General features: G+C 36.7%; 2 protein-coding genes across 2 annotated transcripts in view; one reads left to right on the top strand and one right to left on the bottom strand.

Annotated features, from left to right (window-relative positions):
• Nucleotides 1-3719, top strand: part of LOC145768726 (uncharacterized) — a 66218-nt gene extending 62499 nt beyond the window's left edge. The window contains exons 18-21 of the mRNA XM_082580303.1: nt 1014-1147; nt 1950-2433; nt 2880-3065; nt 3592-3719. Coding sequence (XP_082436429.1) covers nt 1014-1147; nt 1950-2433; nt 2880-3065; nt 3592-3648 — 861 coding nt within the window. The 3' untranslated portion in view covers nt 3649-3719. The remainder of the gene's footprint in view (nt 1-1013; nt 1148-1949; nt 2434-2879; nt 3066-3591) is intronic.
• A 1373-nt stretch (nt 3720-5092) lies between these two features.
• The window catches only part of LOC145769326 (inter-alpha-trypsin inhibitor heavy chain H3-like), a 33125-nt gene continuing 13083 nt past the window's right edge, over nt 5093-25134 (bottom strand). The window contains exons 9-20 of the mRNA XM_082580926.1: nt 23105-23252; nt 22474-22654; nt 21698-21842; nt 20179-20299; nt 13835-14033; nt 13265-13481; nt 10940-11090; nt 9959-10033; nt 8919-9092; nt 7745-7927; nt 6719-6924; nt 5093-6300 (exon numbers count right to left, since the gene is read on the bottom strand). Coding sequence (XP_082437052.1) covers nt 6111-6300; nt 6719-6924; nt 7745-7927; nt 8919-9092; nt 9959-10033; nt 10940-11090; nt 13265-13481; nt 13835-14033; nt 20179-20299; nt 21698-21842; nt 22474-22654; nt 23105-23252 — 1990 coding nt within the window. The 3' untranslated portion in view covers nt 5093-6110. The remainder of the gene's footprint in view (nt 6301-6718; nt 6925-7744; nt 7928-8918; nt 9093-9958; nt 10034-10939; nt 11091-13264; nt 13482-13834; nt 14034-20178; nt 20300-21697; nt 21843-22473; nt 22655-23104; nt 23253-25134) is intronic.

Genomic DNA, 25134 nt, shown 5'->3' with positions numbered 1-25134 from the left:
TTAAACTAAACAAAGCAACTGCAGCTCAGTACACAAGACAGAACTCAACTGTGGCAAACAAAGTATGCGTACAAAGTAATTAGTGTCAGCGCAAAGCGCTTCAGGAGAGAAACGTCCGAAATCGAGTACCACAAATACTTAGAATTTTTTTTTCATTTTTCAATTGCTGGATATGATCATAGACTTAATCTCAGTAAGATATCTTTTTTAGTACCAATGGGCCATGTAGGCTAAAATTCTAATTATTTTGACATTTGTTGTTTCCGTTATATACCTACAGTCAATAGCGTTAACAGGAGTATCCAAAGAATGCTTTTGAACCAGGGCCCTGAATGATTTTAGGGGCCCGTAACTTTTTTAAGAGGCCCGGGAACTTAAAGAAACTATCGCCTATTCTTTACATAACCTATTGTGCGTCTTTCTTAGAATTGTTTTGATTTGGAGTCCGAATTTCTCATTAGTAGCTTACAGGGCCCAAAAATTATTCTGTTAAAGGCTCTTCCTACGGTAGTTAGGCCATAAAGCACATAAATTTTAACAGTTACAAATTTTGTTGTGCTCTGCTGTGTTTAGGTGTACAAATTGTCATTTACATACACAATAAAACAAAGTTAGCCTATAAGCCTACTTGCATTAAAAAACTGTTATCTAATTGCAAGAGAACAGGTTAAAACAAATCCATACACCAAGCTTTGCAGCTAAAAATTTCTGTATTTCTACTTTCGAAAAAAGGTTAAAAATCAAAAATATATCACCATCGGATTTTGTCACTATTTAATTTTTTTTTATTTGTCGTACCCAGGCTTACGCCTGATGGTTGAAGATTTAGATCAAGTAGACGGGAAGGCAAGAAGGCCAATCTTCACGTCCACCTTCAGGCATGTCTTTAAGTGTCCTGCTAAATTCACAGATGCATGCTCTTGAGCAGTGTTGAACCAGCACCCTTTCTATTGCCGTTTTAGGGCTCTCACCACGCGACTATGCAGCCGACATAATTTAAATTTATTTTATAGAATACAGAACAGGTTTCTTACTCGGAAAAAGAAAAATTCACCACAAAAGAAGAAGCTGAAGATTCGGGTAAAAGAAATAAACTTGCAACTAACATATCGACAAAGATGGATGATCTTATTGACAATCTTCATAAGTATGTACATCGTACAATACATGTTTTGTTTTATATGCTAGTGAGTAGTGATGGTAGGTTTTCGTAGGTGGAGTTCAAAACGTTTGACACATTTTGAAGGCCATAACTTTAGCAATGCATGCTGAAATGGCCTCAAATTTTCACAGAATAAAAAGAAACAGATCAAGGTTTGGCCACATTCCACCGAAAGAGTGCTTCTCTTAAATGATAACATGCCAGAAAAATGGATCGGCGTGTAGTGATGATAGACAGTTTTCAGATACTCTTCCCTCCCCCGATTACCGAACATGTTCTGGTGTGAATATATGCTGTTTCAGTAAAGCATGCTACTATAGTTTAATGAGCGTAGAATGCATTTTTTTATTTTTAAATGATATCTCAAGTAAGGGTTCAATCAAATATAGTTATTACTATCTGAAGCCTTTACTAATTGTTTCACCTAACGGATCATCAGAAGGTCTTATTCAAATAGAATCTATTCTATTTGAATAAGACCTATTTGTTCTATAAGACCTAATAAGACCTATCTTTTCTATTTGAATAAGACCTTCTGATGATCCGTTAGGTGAAACAATTAGTAAAGGCTTCAGATAGTAATAACTATATTTGATTTAATTCGCTCTGCTTTGCCTTTTTGCTTGGCATTGAGCACTTTTTGTAGTATTAATAGTTTTCATTGTTTCAAGTAAGGGTTAAATATTTGTAGAATGTTTTCAACCTTTTCTTTTTATCTACCGTATTTTTTTTGTTTTTGTCAAGGGCATTGTGTATCAATTATTCAATTTTCTGTTGATGTTTTTAGCGATGCAATTCCGATAACGCAATTGATTGCAATGAAAAATGAAATCAAAGAAAGTTTAGAAGAATTTAAGAGATCGTTTGGTTCGCAACCCATTCCCTCTAAAGCAAAGAAATATATTGAAGCGGTCGAACGGAAACTGATTGACATTACTTTGTATATTTTAACATTACGGTTGACCCGCGCCATTCACATGAGAGATGGAACAAAACTTCAAACTGGTTTAGACGCAGTAACTACAGCTTTAGATGAAAATGATGTCACACAAGCAGACGTGAATAGATGCGAAGCATTAGTAGCTAACATTAAAAGAGCAAAAGATCTTTTGTCGCTTTTTGAACAGTTAGAGAGAATGAAGTCCGTTGTTATGTCGTTAAAACAAACTACTATATCCGAAGTAAGAAGTTATTCTAACCCCCCGGACGCTATTCGGAAAGTTATGGAAGCTACTTACATCTTGCTTGGAGAAGAGCATGAAAAAATCAGAGTAAGTTTAACTTAATATTTTTCCATTGTTTACTTTGGGGATAACTTTACAAAATTGCAGTAGGTTATTAAGAAAATACCTCTCTCTCTACAATGTTGCCACACTTGCATTAGCTTCTTTCGCAACGAAAAAAGCTGGCTGAGCTTGTGTATCAGAAATAGGTTTTCTTGCAGCAAATCAAAACGAAGTTTACACAGCCTTTGACTTGGCCGTAAATGTAATCGTGGCATTCAAATGTGATAGTTAATTTGTTACTGACGTAAAAGTCGTATTTTTACTTCTTTATTGAGTTGGAAATGGTGTTCAGCCCAGTAACACACAGAAGATCCTCGGACTGCAAATATAAAAAAAAGTTAAGAGATAATTTACTGCCCAACAACGTATATCAATCAGAAATGGCTTTGAAAAAAATTAGTGGGGCACTGATTTACCTTCTTTATTTGAAGAGTTGGAAGCTCGTCCAGGGTTTAATTGGAAGAACTGGAAAGGGGGCAATCAAGAGACGTGTTCTTGAGCGAAATATTGTCGACATTTCGTATGCAGATGCCGAGGCAGCAAACGAATTAGTCAAAGACTTGGTCACCGAAGAAGTGGAAATTGTCAGTAAAGCTGCCGCGGTATTTTTTACCTGGGTAAGTATTCCACAGTTTTTGAAGTGCTGTTGTTAGTGAAACGCAATGCTCGATATTCTAATAGCAATAGGAATACACACTACGTAGCCTTGTGGTGACTCCAAATGGATCGCTCCTTCTACACACCACTACACAATAAACTGCTTGACAAAATAAATGCCGTGTTACTACATGGCGTTTAAAGTACACCACAGAATAGTTAAGACTATAAGACAGACGCGAGCAGTTATTCTAAATTAAACACGTTTTCTTGTAGCTAAACTTGTAAAAGTGTAGCTAAACGAAATGAAAGTTTGTGCAATTTGTCTAAACCAGGTTTACAACCTAATATAAATATTATTTATACTACAGGTTATTTCAGTAAATACGATAAAAAATCAATACAAGTTCCTTTATATCAAGAACGAATATTTATTGGTTGTTTTAAATAAAATTACAAAAATATAGGTAATCATAAAACCTAATTAAGTTTTCTAAACCCTTTTCACGGACATATTGTAGCTAAAAACGCCATGCATGTTTATAGGTATTGTCAGTTGAAGGTGAAGTTAGAGACAGACTTGCCGGGTCGGCAGAAGCGTAATGGAAGAAGTTTCTGGTGTAAAATGTTTACTTCATGATTTCGAGTACCCTAATAAATGAAATTTTGTTAGAGCTAAGGAATTTGTATCTTTGCGATGTTTTTGAAAGAATTAACTGTTCTATATTTAGAAGAGTGACCCTTGCCTACTCTCCCTGATATAGCCTCGGTAGAAAATGTAATTGTAACTTAGTTAGATTGTTGAGTAACATTGGCTACTGATGAAAAGGCTCGTTCTAGAAAACTGAAACATCATAGAACAAGCTAAGGTATGACATCTAAATCTGTCATTTTTCTGTTTGAAAAATATGTTTCAAACCAGCTTGTTGAACGGCTTTTTTGTTGTTCTCTGCATGGTGGCTAATCGCGGAAGACAAGATTTTAGTTCGTTCATTGGGAAGTTTATAGATCTTTTAATAATTCATCTACCATTGTTATCACAGTCATGTTTTTCGCTTTGACTGACAAATTGCAGCATTGTCTGAACGCAGCCAAGACATTTTTTTAGTTTTACCAATCTAACGTGTAACAATAATTGAAATTAATCACACAACATACAATGCATAGTGACAGCAAATTACAGTCTTTTCATAAATTGATGTTACATGAACATGATTGATCCAGAACAAAAGTTATGCACGAGTGAGATGACGCATTGTCTAAAAATTTGCATGGACACGCATTTTCACACGTTTTTAAATCAAAAACATTTTTTTCGTGACCAATAACCAGGTTAGAAAATACCATGTATATCGTTGAGCATAGCCATAGGAGAGTAAAACGTTTTGGAGGGCGAACAAAATTTGGCAAAAGTTTGTCTGTACAAATGTACTTTCAACAACGCAACATTAATCACAATCTCTTAGGTGGTGTATACTGTAGTCTAATACAGGGGTCGGAAACCTTTAGGTAAGAGAGCCATGAAAGCTACATTTTTGGAAATATGTTTCTGTATAAACCATATAATGTTTTGACACTTAATACAACTAACATGTAGTGGCAGGTGACGAGTTGTAAAAGTGGGGTTATGTGTTTGCTGAAGATGAGAAACACATTTTGAAAAAAATGCTTTTAATTTGGTGCCTTGTGGCGGTATTTTCAGCTTTAAATTGTTATGAAAAAAAATCTGTGAGGCAGGTGCCGTCTCGAAGAGCCATGGGTTCTCGACTCCTGGTCAAATAACTACACAGTCATCAACTTGGCACTTGGCAGTGTACAAAAACACAGGCAACAAAACGTTCAACTTAGGTGAACAAGGCTGACTTAACTTTAATCTGCATTCATAGACCTGTCTGTGTCCCAATTACCGTAAATAAACCATCAAATAGAATCTTTCTTGCATCAAACTTGCACCCTTGAACAAAGCTACTTTTAATATTTAATGTAATATTACAATGAAATCATAGTCAATGATCTTTCAGTACCATCGTTACGTTAATAACTGGACATTTTTCCCAAATACTTTTACAAATAACTGCATTAGTAGGATATAAACAAAAAAATGAAATAAGCCTACACATATTTCCGATGCTAAAACAGAAACCTCGTGAGGTTGCCAGTATCCAACAGGCTTTCAAAATTGTACCGATAAAAAAATGTAGGCTAGTATCCTAATGAATATCTAAAATAAGCTTAGGCTACATCTGCTTACCAATTGCATTCTTTTACATTTAATTTCTGCAGATACTGAATCGAAGTTTAACACTCAGCCTAAATTGAAATACCAAATGCAGAAGCTTCCAAAACTGATGATGCTACATTTAACATTCTAAGAAAATGTTAATGTATTTCAAAATACAACACATAGCCTACATCGTTCCTAAACTGGTAGGCTATAATGTTAAAAACTCACAGTAAACATTTATTTTGTTCAAATAACTTGACATTTTAGTCCAAATGATTTTATATAATTGCATTAATGGTATGTAGAGAAAAAAAAAAACTCATCAGGTTATCAGTATCCAGCAAGCTTTTGAATCCTACCCATAAAGAAAGGTTGCCTACTTGCTAGCGAATAACTCTTACCTTTGTTTGCCAACTGTGCTGTTTTAGTGTACAGCTACTTTTTTCGGTTGAGGAATCGAAACTTATCATTCTGCCCAAATTGCAATACCACATGCAATAGTTTTCAAAATAAATGATAAAACATTTTACAGTCATTGGAAAATATCAAGGTATCTCATAAATTATAACAATTATGTAGAGTTAGTAAACTGGTGAGATGTCGAAACATCATGGTAAGATTGATTTGCCCAAATAACTGGACATTTTTTCCCAAATTCGAGACTTTTTTTCAGCGGGGTAGCGACCGTCCTCCCTACCCTCCCCCATCTCTTGTGGCTATGTAGTTGAATCCACAATCCTTAACCAGTTCAAAGCTTCCTTTTACGTTCAAAGTCTTTTTTCCAAGACAAAATACAATATTACAGTGCTCAATAGCGGCTTTGCTCATGTTTGGAATGAAGCTAACTGAATCCGGGTATTTGTGTGTGCAAGAAATCCATAAACTCATTGTCAAACATGCTTGAAGATATAAAGTAATTCGCTGATTTACCCAAAAGGAGGTCTGAGTCACAAGCATACCAGCATTTCAACTTGTGCCGCCTTACTAGTGGATCAACCATTTCAGTGCGTTGGACGTTAATTCGATGGCCCCTGAAAAACATGACATATGCTAAATCAGATAATTCGATTTAATAAAATTATACTTTTTTGAGAATATACATTTAAACTGCTAAACTCTGCAGCAAGGCTACGCAAAATAGCACATTCAATCTTATTCTAAAAAAACAGACAATGGTGAATCTAAATGAGTTCAGTTCAGCAGGCGTAGCCCTAAGAAGGGCGGAAGCATTTATCTCTTGAGCATCTTACTGTTATCATCATGAGAAAAATCAAGGGCTATAGTCGAAGGGGAGCCACTCTAAATAATCTATATACACAAGTCATAAACGCTTTTGTCTGATTGACGGCATATCTGCTAACACCAACTTTGCGTACGAGCACCGATAGCCTACGTGTAAATCTAATCTATTCATGAATCACTGAGTGACAAAAAAAGAAATAGCATTACTTGTATAATAAAACACTTTGATTTTTATCCAAAATTACGCGGTTGATTTCTGCTTCAACTTGTCGCCTTTGCAAAGTAAACTGCCCAAAAATTCCCCCAGATCGAGAGGAAAATTGATCAGCTCCAACAACATCCAAATCCAAATGATCAGCAACCGGTTTAGTATGATTAAGGTACAAAAAGTCTCTTGTGCGGTGAAGATTAACCTAAGGTAAAATTAAGAAGTAAGCCATGTCTACGGTACAAAATTATATTTATAAGTAACAAAGTTGTATGATTACGCTAAATTTGTTGTATAATACAGAGAAGATCCGTTAGCTCCATACCAAAAAAAACGTATGTATTGTTTTATCGCACAAGAATCGATTAGGGATGCGAAGCTACATTCGCTTTTCTGCAACATTAAGAAAGTTCACTTTTCTCTGATTCACAAAATATTGTACTTTTTGTAGTTCATGTAGGAATATAGAAGCAAATTTTGAAGGAATGCGAAGTTTTTGTAGTAAGCAAGGTTCTAACAAGCTTAGAAAATATGTCGTGTTGATGATAATTAACCTAATGTGGAAAAGCGGAGCTTCACATCCCGCAATGAAATATCCTTAACAGTTTTAAATCTTAAGCCTGGAGTATCGGTAAATTGGGCATGTGTATAACGGTTAACCACATAAAAAATTAGTAAATTGACTTTGCGGTTAACCGGTTTCGTGTGTACTACAACGGTGATGAAAATTATTAAATTGAACCAGCTGTCTTCTTTTCATGTAAAGTCAATTTACATATATTTTTATGGCTGCACATATAGTCTGACCTACAATCTGTTTATTGTTCCAGAAAATACTTTAAAGGGTTTTATACGGTAAGCAAAAACTTGATGTCTTTTTTGATAATCTTACACTGCTGATCCTTTGTAAATAGAGGCTTTGACAGACAAAGGGTTTGACTGTTCAACATTTTTGCATTTTATTAGGTCCAGGTTTGAACTTTTTGGTAGGAATCAGTCTGCATTGCAATCATTGAAAAACTTACCATAAATGTTGCTACACCTCGCAGTGTGACGTTGACGTAAGAGTGCATTTTAGAAACATCATACACTTCTATCTTCGTGTTGGAATCTTCTAGATGTACTATGTTGTCGGAAGTAGGATAAGTCATTACTTTAAGATGTTTTCGATTTGTGTTATTGTATATCGTTATGTTATGAGGAGTCACCTAAAAAAGAAATAGATATGGTGGACTTCATATCATGTTTGTTTTTTACTTGTAAATCATGCAAATAATATTCTACAACTTTACTGAACGTAAGTGTGAAACACTGGTGCTAATCTGTAGCCTACAGTAGACAAAAGGCTATGCTTCTCAATATGCCACATTAAATAATCTAGCAGTCTTTTAAAAATTGTTTGTATTCCACAGTTTAAGAATTGTTTGATTTCTTCAAAGAATTGTTTGAATTGATGATTCTAAGAATTGTTTAATTTATCATAAGTTTCTTGTGTCAGAGCAAACGTGTGTTTGATTTTGATAAACTGCATTTTTTTTGTGCTTGCTGTAGCCTAGTTATGTAAGTTACAGTATGGTATATCGTTGAATGTTTTGTCTGTTTAGAGCTAGACGAAAGTAGCCTACGTTGCTGTATCATTTTCGCACAGGAAAAAATGTAGGCCTACCGGTACTGTAAAAATAGATTTATCTTCAAATAGCTTTAATTTATGACCTTGGTAACTTCCACAAGAGAGAATACTTCAATGCAAGATGAAGATAATTTTTGATCAATATGCGTAGAAAATATGTTTGGACACATTCTGAGACTTCACCAGGACTCACCTCCTCAGAAAGCCCTTGAATTTGCAATAATTGGCAGCAAAAAGTACCAAGGCCGAACCGGACGTCACCGTACCAACTTATTACAACTGCTGAGATCTGACATCAGAAAAGCTGGCCTGGGATCCCTACTCAGCACACCACATCTCCATCGATTGCAAAACATCGCAAAGGACAAAACAGCTTGGACAATGGACATCCTATCAACCTTGTTGAAAGACTGATCGAAGCCAGCGGATGCCAAACGATTTGGCTACACTGGCGCGGAGACAGTTACAATAATAATGCGTAGGAAATGTAAGCAAAACCACTTGCCATTTCACGTCGGATTACACTGTTTAATCTGAAAGGATATATAAAAAGTGATAAACTTTCTTACCACAAAAGCGATGTTTTTTCTTGCAAAAGAAAACACAAGAGAACCAAAATATGTCAACGGTGGTTTGTTGGAGCAGTGGATGTCAGAAACTTCATCGGCAGGACGAGGAGGAGCAGACACTATCTTCCCACTGACGTCAATTTTGTGCTTTGGATCACTGATAAGACTATAGATCTAACAGTAAATGATATGTTACATTTTACTGTAGGTGTTGTTTATCGGCAGCCGATTGTAACAAGAATTAATAGCGATAGACACCTGTCTTTATCGCTGTCAATTCTTGCTACAATCGGCTGTCGAAAGATATAGGCTATCGTTGATTGGCAGTTTATGGCTAGCGTGGAAGCTACACCGTGATGGTTAACGAATCGCAAACTACTCGTTGTTCTAGCAAGTGCAGTCTCAATCACTGCTGCTGACTGCCAGGAAGAACACTCATTTCTACATTTTAAAGCAGATTACTGTTTCTGCACTATTGCAATCAGCCTTATTACGAAAAGCTATTTTTGTCTTACAACCAGCTTACTTCAATTACCTAAGCAACAAAGATAGTCGTCTGGAGTCTTAGTGTCCTTTGCCATCAAATAGACACTATATTGCACGAAAAAGAAGTAAGCTACAAATGGAGTAGAAATAGCGATGTCATGTGGTCATGATACAGCCATAAATGCTAAGCTTCAGAACCGTACTGGAAAGTCACTAAAGAATTTAGCAAGCATCGAGTCAGCTTTTTGTTTTTGAATCTTACTAATGGTAGCTTATCGGTACTATAATGAAATTCGGCTATATGAAACATTAGTCTAGTGCTAGTCATGACTAATCTATTGCCTTGCGGTTGGTAGGCTACCTAATGTTTTTACAAATTGTAGGCTTGCGCAATTGAATTTTTGGATTGGCGACTTCTGCACCACGAAGTATGTGCTGCCTGGCCATACAGAAAGTACAATTTTTCTCTTAGACACTTTAGATAAAATTAATTTACGATAGGCAATTTTACGTTTTAATTACCGCCGCTTGACATTAGCCTAACTACACCCGACCTTTCCGGGACTTCCACCAAACGTAAAACAAATTGTGAGGTTGTTGTTGATAGTAATCAGAAAATGTGGATCACCCTGTAAAAAAATTGTAATAACATAATCAGTAGAATCTGCTAAAATCAATCTAAAAGTTTATAGTGATTTGATATAGACTATCATAAAAGATATTAACAATAGGGTGAATGCATAATAAGAGAGTGAATCGAAATTTTCGTTTAATTCCTGACTACAAAACAAGTAGCAGACTCGTTGGTCAACGGGGTTTGCTTAAAACCTGGGCTTTGTCAAGAAAAAGTTATGGAGGAACGTTATGCCGAGGATCTGATGTCCTTTATTGTGTCTATTTTGATATGATATGGTCAACTTATTCACCAGCAACACCTTGTGATTTTTCTGTTTGTAGATGGGGAGCATAGCGATCTATACACACAGGCCTTGCCAATGTGCGATCTTAATTCTTAAGACGTGATTGAAAGCCGATGTAGTTTTCATTACATTACACTTGAATGATCGTTTTTGATCTTTATTATCTTTTCAATATTTAGTGGAATATTTATATAAACCATTACTCATTAAAAATAGAATAAAATAATATTTAATGAGTTTTGCGCATTATGCAGATAGCACCACGTTTCCTATCTTGATTAAATTATTATCTACAAACTACAATAAATGATGACTTTGCGTTCAAATTTCACAAAACATTCAAGATTCGTAAAACGCATCTCACAACCAGTGCTTTGCAAAAATCTATTGTATTTTTGAAAAGAAACATAATGAAATTAAACCATATAGCGACAATCGGACCATCAACTAGCAAAAAAAAAACATCAGTAGACAATTTACCAATTTATACCAACCGCAATCGCATAACGATGTCATGGCCTGTCACTAGAGTTCGCCATGATCGGGAATAAGCTACAATGCAGATTTCAGACCTACAGGGGTATGGTCATTTGATTCTGTCACAATTTAACCTACTTGAAATATCCATGGGAGTGGTTTGTCCGTTTCTGGAAACAGAGTCGGCGAAAATGTGGGACGTGCTAGTATGGGACCAATTGAAGCATCCCGGATATCAGATTTGTTTTCCTCAAATAAAAGGACAGTAAAGTTGGTAACCAAAGAATAGCTGTGATAAAATGACAAGCATTAGTAATTAGGTTATACTCGCAATTAGCCTACATCAACACCTAATATAGTGGATTCATATGTAAAAAAATCTACGTTATAATTGCATAGCGTATCAAGCACAGAACCCAAGTAGGCCTCAGGTATGTCCAGTGGCGCACGCAGTATGTTCTCAAAGGTGGGAGGGGGGCATTCGAATTTTTTTCGAAACGAAAACAAATTGAAAAAACACCCATTTGCTAATAATATCCAGTAAGTCATATTGTGTAAGATTAGTCTATCTTACTCAGCTTGCATTGACGATAACTAGTTTACTCATTTAGATAGATCTTGTATTAAAAACAAAAAATGTGATATTCTATAACACTATTGACGACGCGTTTTAGGTAGAAGACATAGTTAGCTTATTGAACCCAGTAAACCACGCGGATTGAGGGTACGTTCAGTGGCATACGCATGATTTTGGTTTTGGGAGAGGGGAGCGTTCGATTAATTTGACATTTTTTAAATCAAGAGTAGCCTAACCTAATGCAACTGTATAGTCTAAACAAAGTTTAATGTAGCCGATGCTATTTGTTGGTGAAATACAAACTATCATGGTCTTTGCGTATGTCACTGTTTAGTTTTGGATTGGGAAAAGCATAATATTAGGCCTAACGGATAAGTGAAACTGTAATAGTTGGATTAACAGACAATGTCCTTAAATTAAAGCATAAATAGATCCGTTTTGTGACAGTTTAAATATCGATGTAATTGCGGTATCGTAATTTAAACAAAAAATATCGCACTTTGAACGTATCATAAAATAAAGCCTACCTTACAGGGCCGTGTGAGCACCATCTCGCCTCCCACTCTCCGAAACTTACTAGTGGGTCTCTAATTTTTAGTAAAAGTGGCTAAAAAGTTTTTTTTTTTAATATTGGTTGTGAATTCGGATCAAAAACATCAGCTGATTCCACAAACTAACAATGCAAAAGGGCTATGAAAGGGCTATGCAAAGAGCTATCTTTCCGTATGCAAAACCCTTATTGAGCATCTTCGTTGTTTCACGAGCATTTACTTTTGGACAAGTCGTGTGCTATTAACCGTTGACAGACATTTTCTAAGAAAGTGAGAGCGTAGTATTACTTCTTCTGTAAACTCCAACAAAATAATATAGACTTACTCGTTTCGCTGATTTAAAATAGTCATTTCAAAGGAATCAACAGGCTGCAAACCCGATGTATGCAGCCTAAGCTATGAAATTTGAGTTTAGTTACATTTTTTATTTAAAAATGCTGTACCAACTAATTATGAACATAGGTAGGCTCCTAAACAGAGATGTGGTTCCACTAGCCGGGGTTTTGAAAGCGGTAAATAGGGCCTTGTGTGATTTAAGATATTGAATATTGAGCTTCTGTAGCAATATTTACCACATTTTTTTCAGTTCAAACAATCAAAAAACATAAAACAACTGAAATGAGTGGGCATCTAAACAGCCGTGACCCTCCTCCTCCCCCGAGGGCTGGGGTACAAGGGGCGGTTAATACGACCCCGCTACCCAAGACCACTCTTCAACAGCAACATGTTTGCACTCCACAACCACAACAACACTAAAAAAAATTTACATTTTTTGAAGGAGGAAGGAGGCCATGGCCCAAAGCCCTCTCTCCTATAAAAACGTGTAAAAGAGTTGATAGTCATTCTGCTGTATTTCAGCCGTTCTACCAATCAACTTTCAAGTCTGAAACGAGAGAGTGAGGTTGAAGTTCTGCTATCCCTAAGTTCTGCATAGCCTTCATTCTCATTCACTCAAAACAATACCTTGCCGCAATCATTTCTTTTGCTTTGATTGGCAGTGATAAAATTAAACAGAAAACTAGAAAATCTACCTTAGGTAACAGCCTTGATTGAAGGAATCTTTACTCTCGGACTGGGTAAGCTTCTTACAGAGCATCCTGATAGTTTCACGTACTTGCAGAGACTTCAAACCACTGACGTAGGCCGGTCAAAAGGATTGATAAACTGAAGGTGCCTCTTTTTAATGCGTTGTTCTCTGTGACTTTTTTCATCCGCCAGTTACCGCTAATGAAAAGCTGTCCTTGAAATTTGCTGCTCAAACGCAGGCTATGTTTTTTTGGTTTAAAAGTCGGGTGCTCATTATCTAATTGCTTAGTGAGTGACAAATGAAGATACCTTAGCGACAAATCAACTGCTTCCTCTCTAAACAGACGTTTATCCGCTTCCGTGGTTGCGAATTGAAACTTCTCTTTCAATTCTTCGATGCGGGTAAGAGCGTAGAGAAGTTCAGAGACATTACTGTGTTTAAAAACGTTAGATTCTCCTGAACATTTTGTTGTATTCCGTGCCAATGCATTGTATGAAACATTTAGAAACCGTCTGTTCGTTAAACCTGTTGACAAAGTATATAATTTCTGGATAATTTAATTACGCAAAAGTGTGTGATGCATAGATGAGTAGACTTTTTAAATTAAGTAGAAAGTTAAAAAGGCTTTATATTTGCTTTAGTAGTGTTAGATTAGTTTTGTGCTTAACTTAGTTTAAGTGCTTTAGGATAGTTCTGTACGTTAATCTACTGCTTAAGTCATGTAGGTTTTTCTTTAATAAAAGATTTTGTGAAAAACTCTGCTGAATGAAGACCGCAACACTTCCTCATCATGACACTAGAAATATATCGATCACACCTAAAAGAAACGTTTTTTGGCAAAGTTTTCTGAGACTGAAAATAAATTAGTTCAACATTACCTGAAACTGAAACATTCACCGTATCACCTTCTGTTACGTCTGCATGAGATCTTAACCGACCAGTCACAACAAATTCACTGCCTCGTCTTAACACAGTTCCAGTTACATTTGAGGATTGTTCAACAATGTCATCAGGATATGAAAGCTTAAAGTCGATCATTAGCGGAGTAGTTAAAGAAGCAGATAAAAAGTTTTCAATCTGAAAAGGAAATACAAAAATAATATTTTTTCTTATATTCTGGGATACAGACTTTAAGAACACTTTGTAGCGCTGCCGCTACTTAACCAACGAATATGCACCAAATTAGGATTTTTTCAAAAGCAGAAAATCAAAACCGTTCTTCCGAGATGTAACTCAAGTACACAGTCACAGCAGTTATTAAAAATGAAACATCTGAATCTTATTATTATGTATCATGTAATATATTATTATGTTAGCGGGTTTAGCATACTTTATTTCACACAAAATATAACATAATTAAAATAAAATAAACTCAAACGTTTTCGACACGTACGTGTCGAAAACTAATTAAAAAACTTCAAATTTATTAAAAAAATCAATTTAAAAATCATTAAAAAAATCATTAAAAAAATCATTAAAAAAATCAAATTAAAAAACGTAAGATAAATTTGACTATTGTAATACCATACATTTAGTCACACAAACTAAGTTGGTTTTAATTAACTAAGAAGTTGCATAAACCTAAAACACAATAAGGTTAACTCACAAAACTCAACAAACAACACTTCTACTAAAGGTTAAACTAAACAAAGCAACTGCAGCTCAGTACACAAGACAGAACTCAACTGTGGCAAACAAAGTAAGCGTACAAATTAATCAGCGTCAGCGCAAAGCGCTTCAGGACAGAAACGTCCGAAATCGAGTACCACATTCTTCCCTCCTTAAAATGTTTTGCCAAATTATCACGATAGTCTGAAATTACAGGTAATTAGATGGGTTGAATCGGTCAGGAGGTCTTTTTGTTCTTTGCGAGCGCCGAAGCTCCGTCTTTCCTTGTGAGTCGTTTTCAACTTGTGTAGCGGTATCTGAGGGATTTGAAACAGTAGGCCCGCTTGATGAATTTTCCTTGTTCTCAGAAACTTCTTGGTGAATTTCGTTATTACTTGAGTGATCATTAAAGCAGTTGGAAACATCAGCATTCGTATTCTCTTGTGACTCTGGTTCTGCTATCTCTGCTTCTTCACCATAAGTTGGGGCCAGGTTTTTAAGAGCAACTGTGTCCTCTCTGCCGTTCTGGAATCGTATATGAGCGTACTGGGGGTTTGCTTCAATGAGTTCTACTTCCTCTGCTAGTGGATCATATTTTGATGCTCGGACGTGACGTTTCAGTAGAACGGGGCCTGGCGTCGTCAACCATGAAGGTATGGAAGTTCCAGTTGTTGACCTGCGTTGATATGCAAAAAGACGTTCATGTGGCGTTTGATTTGTTGCTGTGCATAACAGCGTGCGGATAGAATGAAGTACATCATCTAACACGTCTTGCCAACAATTATTCGGCAGTCCATGCGTTTTAAGGGCTAAAGTGATTGCTCTCCATATGGTCCCATTCATACGTTCGACTTGACCGTTTCCAGTGGGGTTATAACTTGTGGTTCGGCTTGTAGCGATACCTTTTTCATGAAAGAAACGTTTCAGTTCTTCGCTCATAAACGCTGATCCTCGGTCCGAATGCACATAAGCTGGCATTCCAAACACGGAAAAAAGTTTTTGAAGATGAATAATGATGCTTTTAGTGCTTGTGTCTTTGCAAGGGAAAGCAAATGGAAATCTGGAGTACTCATCACATATTACTAGTATAAATCGATTTTTATTAGTAGACGGTAAGGGTCCCTTGAAATCCATACTCAGTCTTTCAAAAGGTTGAGTAGCCTTTATCAAATGCATTGCGTTGGGTCGATAAAAACGGGGCTTACACTCGCAACAAGTTTTACAGGATCGGATAACATCGCGAATTTGATCGAGTGAGAAAGGTAAATTTCTAATTTTCACAAAGTGGGCCATGCGCGTCTCACCTGGATGGCAAAGAGAATCATGTAAACTTTTCAAGGTATTTTTACTCAGTGTCATGCATTTAATACGAGAAAGTGTGTCAGCTGGAACGTTTTCTTTCCCACATCTATAGATGATATCGAAATCATAAGTACAAAGTTCAATGCGCCATCTCATGATTTTATCGTTCTTAATTTTACCTTTGTGCTTTGTGTCAAACATGTAGGCAACTGACTTCTGGTCAGTAATTAAAGTAAATCGTTTGCCTGTGAGATAGTGTTTCCACTTCCGAACGGATTCAATAATGGCGGCTGCCTCTTTTTCAACTGCTGAATGTTTCAGTTCGGACCCTTGCAAAGTTCTGGAAAAAAATGCCACTGGGCGGCCATTTTGATTAAGCGTTGCGGCTAAAGCAAACTCTGAAGCATCGGTTTCAATTTGAAAGGGTAGTGCTTCGTCAATAGAAGCAACTACTGAATTTTCGATTTCACGCTTGAGCTGCTGGAAAGCTGATAATGCTTCTGAATTAAGTGGAAACGATTTGTTTTGATTAAGAGGTCTGATTTTGTCAGAAAAATTGCGTATCCACAGTGAATAATAAGCAAATAATCCCATAACACGCTTTTGACTTTTCATGTTGGAGGGAGGGGGAAGATCTTGTAAAGGTTTAAGTCTATCGGGATCTGGCTTTATTTGACCATTACAAACTACATTTCCGAGAATGCTTAAAGTTGTCGTGGAAAATATGCACTTGTTTTCGTTGTAAACCAGATTTTTACTTTTAGCTGCTTCCAGAAAGCGATGAAGGTTTTGATCGTGATGTGCTTGATCTTTACCACAAATGGTTACGTTATCTAAATACGCAAAAGTATCACATAAATGTTCGCCAGTAATAAAATTGTCCATAATTCTTTGGAACGCAGCTACGCCATTCGTAACACCGAAGGGTATTCTACGGAATTGGTAAAGTCGACCATTGGCTTCGAAAGCAGTGTATTTTTTATCTTCGTCTCGAATAGCGACTTGATGATACGCGCTTTTCAAGTCCACGGTACTGAACACACGATACTGCGCAATTTTGTTCACAGTATCATCTATCCTTGGTAATGGATATGCATCTAGGTTAGTGTACTTGTTTATCGTTTGCGAATAGTCAACGACTAACCTTTTTTTCTGACGTTCATTTCTCGTGACAACCACTTGTGCTCTCCAGGGTGAGTTGCTTGGTTCTATAATCCCTTCTGAAAGTAATCTTTCAGTTTCATTCTTGATGAAATCGTGATCTTCGCGACTGTACCTACGCGACTTGGTGGCAGTAGGCTTACATTCCGGGGACAAATGCAGAAACAACGGCGGTGGTGGAGCATCCAAGGTGGTCAAGTTACAGATTTTTACAGGTGGTTCTTCTCCGCCGTACTTGATCGTTACACTTTCGTGTTTGGCTTGCCAATCCTGTCCCAGTATAATATCTGCACACAGGTTTGGAAACACAAACAGTTTAAGACGATAATGCCTATCGCCAACACGAATACTGGCAATGCAATGTCCTTCAACTTCAGCACACAAGTTCTGAGTGGCCATTGAAACGCTTTCCCGACTCGGAGTTATTTCCAAGGAGCAACGCTTTGCCACTCTTGAGTGAATGAAATTGTCCGTACTTCCCGAGTCAACGAGGGCAGTCGCATGTTGACCGTTAACAACGACGTGGATGGAGGACTTTCTTAAACTATCAGGTACACCAACAGGCCTTGTAGTAGCAAGTGTAAGATTTCGAACTGTTGCGTTTAAAGACTTGGTCGGTTTTGCTCGACATACACGCTGGTAGTGCCCCTTTTTCTTGCATTTGTGGCAAGTAGCCTCGCGAGCAGGACACGACGAACGGGGATGATAGTCTGAACCACAGAAGAAGCAAGTCCTTTTTGTAAAAGAAAGAGTTGATTCCTCGACACTTTTAGACGCAAACTCTTCTTTTTCAACACATGATGTATTGATCGACAAACCGACATCCTGACTTCTGTAGCATTCCGAGCTTTTTCGTGCTACATCTAAAACCCTCGCTTGATCAAATGCGTTTGCAAGTGTTAGCGTTTGATTTTCAAGGAGACGTTGTCGAATACTACTATTTAAAATACCGCTTATGAAAGCATCTCTAATGGCCTCATCTCTGTGAACAGTGGCAGTTACTTGTTGAAAATTGCAATCTTTACTCATATTCTTCAGAATTTGAAAAAATTCATCCAAGGACTCTTCTGGAAGCTGTTTACGAGTGGATAAGGCATGTCTCGCAAAAATTTCATTAGGTGTTTTAACGAAAGCTGCTTTAAGAACTCTTAAGGCGTCTTCATAGGTAGTAGCTTCGCTGAACAAGTCGTAAATATCGGCTGCTACGTAATTGATGAGTACATTCAATTTGTTCAGGTTCTCTGACGGCAAAGTAGCAACGAAGTTTTCAAACGTGACAAGCCAGTGTCGCCACAGTTTTGCTGCATCTTGAGTATTCGGGCTGACATCAAACCTTGCAGGTTTCAGCACTTTATCCATGGCCAGCTTTGCCGCTAATCTTAGTTAATTAAATTGTAATACCATACATTTAGTCACACAAACTAAGTTGGTTTTAATTAACTAAGAAGTTGCATAAACCTAAAACACAATAAGGTTAACTCACAAAACTCAACAAACAACACTTCTACTAAAGGTTAAACTAAACAAAGCAACTGCAGCTCAGTACACAAGACAGAACTCAACTGTGGCAAACAAAGTAAGCGTACAAATTAATCAGCGTCAGCGCAAAGCGCTTCAGGACAGAAACGTCCGAAATCGAGTACCACAACTATGTACTGTAACTGTCACGACACTCTGGACTGAAAGCACAAACTGAACAAATGATACAAAAATGATTGCGAGTAAATTATGCGGTGGGAAACAGATCACATGAGGTGTAGACTACAGGCATTGGACAAAACAATTAGAACACACACAAAAGGAACGATGAGCCACAGGCGAATAACTGCCGGTTGAGAGATGGATTGTTACGTTTGATTCTTAAGGCTTCCATGATCTTAGTCTGAAAATCAGATCTGCGTCGAGAGATGATTTTAAATTGGTCGATCGAGACATTGTCAGTGCACGTTTCACAAGAGGCGATGTGCTCTTTAATTGCACTTTTAGTTGTTAGGTTTGGGTTTAAGTGCTCCCCGGCTCTTGTCAACAAATGTCTGGTTGACATACCAATGTATGTCTGGTTTGCGTCAAGCAAACAACTAAATTTATACATAACAATTGAAGAAAGAGCAAAGGGGGTAGGCGACTTCAGTTGAACTGAAGTCGCCTACCCCCTTTTTCTCATTGGTATGTCAACCAGACATTTGTTGACAAGGGCCCGGGAGCACTTAAACCCAAACCTAACAACTAAAAGTGCAATTAAAGAGCACATCGCCTCTTGTGAAACGTGCACTGACAATGTCTCGATCGACCAATTTAAAATCATCTCTCGACGCAGATCTGATTTTCAGACTAAGATCATGGAAGCCTTAAAAATCAAACGTAACAATCCATCTCTCAACCGGCAGTTATTTGCCTGTGGCTCATCGTTCCTTTTGTGTGTGTTCTAATTGTTTTGTCCAATGCCTGTAGTCTACACCTCATGTGATCTGTTTCCCACCGCATAATTTACTCGCAATCATTTTTGTATCATTTGTTCAGTTTGTGCTTTCAGTCCAGAGTGTTGTTACAGTTACAGTGCATAGTCAAATTTATCTTACGATTTTTCATTTTATGTATTGCAGATTTAATTCCTGATGAGGACACACGTACGTGTCGAAAACGTTTGAGTTTATTTTATTTTAATTATGTTATATTTTGTGTGAAATAAAGTATGCTAAACCCGCTAAAGTTACTATGTTTTATTTTTCTATGGTTCAATAAAGCAAACTCTCTACCAAAGCTTTATATTATTATGTAATATGTATAATATATAATGCGTATATAATGCTGTATAATGCTTGGTCTTATTTTATTTTAAGATTGCCTGGCCTTTGAAGAGATGCTTCTACCGTCAATAATTAATGTTGACAGGAGGTACTGTAGATATTTTTAAACCTGGACCCAAAAAATTTTAGGGCCCCAGGAACATACAGATAATATCATCATATCACGTATTCTTTTTAGAGGTGCCTTATTAAGCTATTATGGAGGTCGAAAATTTCATCGGAATCGGGCCCAAAATATCTTCTCAACGTTGGTGAATTCGCATAGTTCAGTTGTTCACATAAAAAGCTGTGTCTTTGTATTTTCTTTTATCAATTTGTGGTATTTCATACATTTGATCAAACACCTGAATTGCAGCATCTGCATCCTCGAAAATTTGCCGCCATATTCCGTTGTTTCGTTCAACTAGATTTTTCAAAAATGTTGCGTCTACAGTTTTACCAAAGCCAATAGACAAAATTCCGTACCTGCAAATTATAACATAACATGTAAAATAAGAAAGTCTTAAAATAAAACTGTAGTATATAGTCTTTGCACGAAAGTTTTGCTAAGAAATTGCCTTGGCGCGTATGATCATATGGCATACGCATCGTAACAATCAAACACTCTTCCGAAAATAATTTGATTTAGGTCTGCTTTTGTTTGGTCTCATTAGTTTACCTCAAGAGCATACTAGTTGAGGAAGGCGTGAGTCAAAAATATTTGCAGTCAACAAGACGTTTTCCTCAAGTAGGCGTAATTTAAGCGAAACTCATCAAACAAATATAAGTGTAAAACTTAAGTGTAATTATTCACTTGTCATGTGAACATATTCGATTAATTATCATCCAAGAGACATCCGCTCACGATTTTCCAGTAGCTATCTGCTTACGCTATATTTTCTACTTTTTTCGATTCGTCCGCTATTGTGATGGTATTGTTCTTTCAAAACACTTTTGTAAGTTTAGAGATTTTTTTCAAAACTTAACATTAACATTTTTAATGTTTTTTACGTCAGAAGGGTACAACATTAAAATATTGTGAAGTTGCACTCACATTGCATGGAATCATATGACTGTGAAACGTAAGTCTGCTAGGTTTAATGACTTGTGTAGCCCACGCTGCAACAGATGAGTGTAAACTTTAACTCAATCTCATTTATATTAAAAATCGTTTCTTGTGAATTAAAATTTTGATTAAATACTTTTAATAATAATACAAGTAAGGTAACTTTATCTCTGGCGTAGCGTATAGGCGTATGTTTATAAATGATACTGCAAAACAATTTTACGACGAGGTTACATGACTTGACCTGACTCGACCTTTGTAAAAAAATAAAAATACTCCATGATAAACATTGCAACAGTCATGCAACAGTCTAATTCGGAAACAATCATGGCAATTAGTTTGCAATAAAGCTCAGCGGCTTTCTATAAACAGTAAAAGAGGAGTTAACAAAATGGTCTTCATCATCTTTACCACTGTGCAGAAGTAAATTCAGATCACAATGCAAGATGAAAAGTTAACACGTCAATTTTTGAGAAGTTATGCCAGTATGCGTGAACGCCAAGTTGTGTGTGTGGTGTAGAGATTCACTCGATGCTTTAACAAATATTTTTGGTCGTGACTCGTGACTCGACGTTTTCGATCTGAAAATGCTTTTATACAGTCTCGAATCTGACTCTTTTATTTTAGACTATGCATCCTTCACTATCGCCATACTCTATGTAGATTGTAGAGAGCTTTGATATTTCAATGTTTTTTCCTGTACTATAAAGACTGTCCTTGTCTCGAATAAACCAGATAATATAACCTGCTTTTACATTAGGGTCGTCTTTTTGAACTTTGGTTTATCAGCACAATTATAATTTACACAGTCAACTAACCCTCTTGAATTCTGCCTTTCCACATTTCGCAGAATCAATAAAGGAGAACGTACTCCAATGGTAGGCTGGCCATCAGTGAGGAAAACTATATAATCCAGAAGAGGGTGAACTTGTGATTTTCTGAATGGAGATTCACCACGAGCTCCTGGAAAAAAACATATAAAATTTATACACAAATATAATGTTAACGTTGTCTTGTTTACTTTTAGACACAAAAAAATGTTTAACCTGAACTTATCTACGTCGTTATCTACTTATCTGGTATTTTAGCTGTTTCCTCGTCACATGACACATAGCGGTTTATGGCATATCCCTTATTATTCTTACGTTGGTGTTATATGACAAATAAACTGATTCTGATTCTAGCCCATGGCCAATAATGATGTTGTTAGTTTAGTTGATTTTGTAAATATACATAGAATAAACGTGTTGAAAAACACTCTACTCTCATGTTTTCCTGATTTTTAAGTAAATCTGAAAATTTTTGAAAAATCTATTTATATTTTAAACAATGAAAACTATTAATACTACAAAAAGTGCTTAATGTCAAGCAAAAAGCAAAGCAGAGCCAATTAAATTAAATATAGTTATTACTATACTTATAACTTATATTTCTTGCCAATTAAATGGAAAATAAATGTTGTAAACCGTACTCAGTATTTTGCTACTAGCTATATGATTAAACAACAAGTAGACTTTAGGTGCGTTGAAAATGGAATTTAGGTTAGGTTTACATGCTACTACAATCAAATTTTTGGCTGCTTTGACTAGCATACCCTGTGTGAGAAGTCTTAAACCAGTAAGTAAGGCGCCGTTGATGTTAGTGGCTCCGTCAGGTGTCAAACTATTGATGTAGCGTTTAGCTGATGCTTTGCTGGACTTCGATGCTCTGACTAATCCCACATCTTCCCTCCATATACGGATCACCGATTCAAACAACACGATATTGAAGTAAACCTATCAATACAATGTGATCAGAACAAGAACTATTGGTGGAGTAAAGTGTTTTTCTAATAATTGTTTTTGGCGTATCCGTGGGGAAGGCAAGGAAGCAAATCTTCGTATGTCTCTACTTTCAAGCATTCAGAAATGAGTACAGGAACCAGCAATTCTTTTTACCTTGATTAAAAACCTCACAGTGCTTCAATATAAAGAGGTCCTTGGCTGTGGTAGTTGTAACAAATTAAATCTCAAAGAATTTAAGCTTACAAAGTAACGGCATTGTAAAAATGGATTTGGCATTTTTAATTTTTAGTCTGCGCAAGCGTTTACAGTGTATTATCAAATTTTTTTAAAAGGTAGTCCAGTGTATTCCGGGAACATCGAAAATCCGGGTTTGGAAAAGGATAAACCTTCGGCCGCAGAAGCTCACACGACGAAGAAGATTCTTTTAAAAAAATTACTTACTTTACGATCCAAATTTTGCAAGATGTTTGACATAGCTATTCTAAGTTGTCGAATTTTAAGTCCAGCCATTGAACCAGAAATGTCCAGAACAAACACAATGCGCCTTGAAATTGCTGGCAGACGAGGAGAGAAAATATGGGTGAAAGACCTGCAAAAGGTGTTGACTTTTGTGTTGTTTGCGCTACACTACACGACAAACGTGTTCAAATAAAATGCAATTGCTGAAGAAGCTGTGAAGACGTTTCGTATATACTAACTTGAACTATAAATGGAATAGACTAAAAGTAAGCGCATGTAAAGTTTAACAAAATAATTTTGTCATTTTGTTTTTCTGATTTCCCACAATTATCAGCAATCATATATCAACAATATAAAATAATTAAAATAACATGATACGTTCTTCCGGTGAAAATTAAGCTAAACTGTCACAAGATGTGTAAGGTGGTAATCTGCTTTTCTTCCGACGTTTTGTCAATCAGATAGGACTGACTTCATCTGTGGGCTAGATCAGGTAATGACTACCCGTCTAGCATGGCAAAATTAATGGCAGGAGCTATTGCAGTAGCCACTCGTTACAGCAGCATTTAAAGGGGACCTGAAATGAAAAATGAAAATTTTTTTGTTGATTCTTTGGTGTTTGAGTATTATCTTTTTCGAAAAATTTTTTTGATAAACGTTTTTGTTTGGCAAATATAACGAAAAGAAAATCAGCCACCGGATGGCGCTATGTGCCGTATGACGTAGTTGGTTGTTCACTCAGTTGGTAGCTTCATATATTAACACTGGAAGCGTTGCACAAGTCGTAATCTTTAAAGATGTCTGAAATCAGAAAAAGATTTTTGTTTGAACCAAAAAGACAGCGCCTTGACAGAGATGACTGTGATTCGGATTCGAGCTCCGACAGTGCCAGCTCCGACAGCAGTCGGATGGAGAATTTGAAATGGTGTAGGTGTGGAAATTGTGCCATCATGCCAACAATGATGGAAAATGAATGTTGCCAGGAGATTGACGCCGTGGTAGCCAAAACGGACATAGCCCGCCAATGCATAAACCAGGTCGGCAGCTTTGAAAAGATGTGCCTGGATACAAAAGTCTTAGAAGCAATTATGGCTGCACTAAAGGATGTGGTCGGCGAGGATCTTCGAGATCCAATCTCAAACAGGTCAGTTTAGATAGTTGTAAAATATTATCCAAACTTAGCAGTTTTAGAACCCAAATGGTAAACTTTGTTCTTAAATATGTGAGTTACACATAGCCTATGGTAATGTAAAAAATCAAGAGATCAGAGTTAGCCTACCACTGTACATGCACCCTTGCCTGGGTCTCAAATCCTAAGGTTTCCATTCTTACCCTATGTTCTAAAGTTCTAGCCTAGGGCTTTTCTACATTGTGATTTACTGATAATGTTGCAATGAAAAAAAAATGATGATTTTACACTTCTCGGTAAATCACATTTTCTTTTACAGGTTGTACAGATATGTTGCTTATCGCAGCTTCAACTTCTGGATATATGGAAAATTGGGTTGAAAGAGACGTAAAGTAATTCCTGCCTGTGCAGTCCTTGCAATCCGCAACAGATTTCCTGTAGAAGATGGCCAGTACGAAGAATACAAAGAAGCCATTGATGACCACTTGCCTGATGATTTTTAATGAAAATGAAAGTTATCTTGCTGGTTATTGTATTATTAATAAAAATTCTTTTGTAAATACAGTTTCCACCTCTCCAGTGTTTTGCTTGGGACAGTATTTATATTCAAATTGTTAAAAGAAATTTCCAGCAACCTTTCGATTTTCATCACAACTTTGCTATTCCACGGCTAACTTTGTTATTAATTGTGCTCAATTCAAGTCACTGGAGATTCTAAATAATTGTAGCCTATATCTCTTAAAAATTTGCATCCGGCCCTCAGAGAAAAAAGTTTGGTGACCCCTGTCTTAACCCTTCCTAACTTTAGATGTGGTGCCCTGTAGCTCTGCCCGTAGATCACGCTGGTAATCGCTGGCCAGAAAATGGTCGCTGCACACACGGC

Source organism: Aplidium turbinatum, chromosome 4, assembly GCF_918807975.1.
Source record: "Aplidium turbinatum chromosome 4, kaAplTurb1.1, whole genome shotgun sequence".
Classification (NCBI taxonomy): domain Eukaryota; kingdom Metazoa; phylum Chordata; class Ascidiacea; order Aplousobranchia; family Polyclinidae; genus Aplidium; species Aplidium turbinatum.
This window is presented reverse-complemented; position numbering and strand designations above follow the sequence as displayed.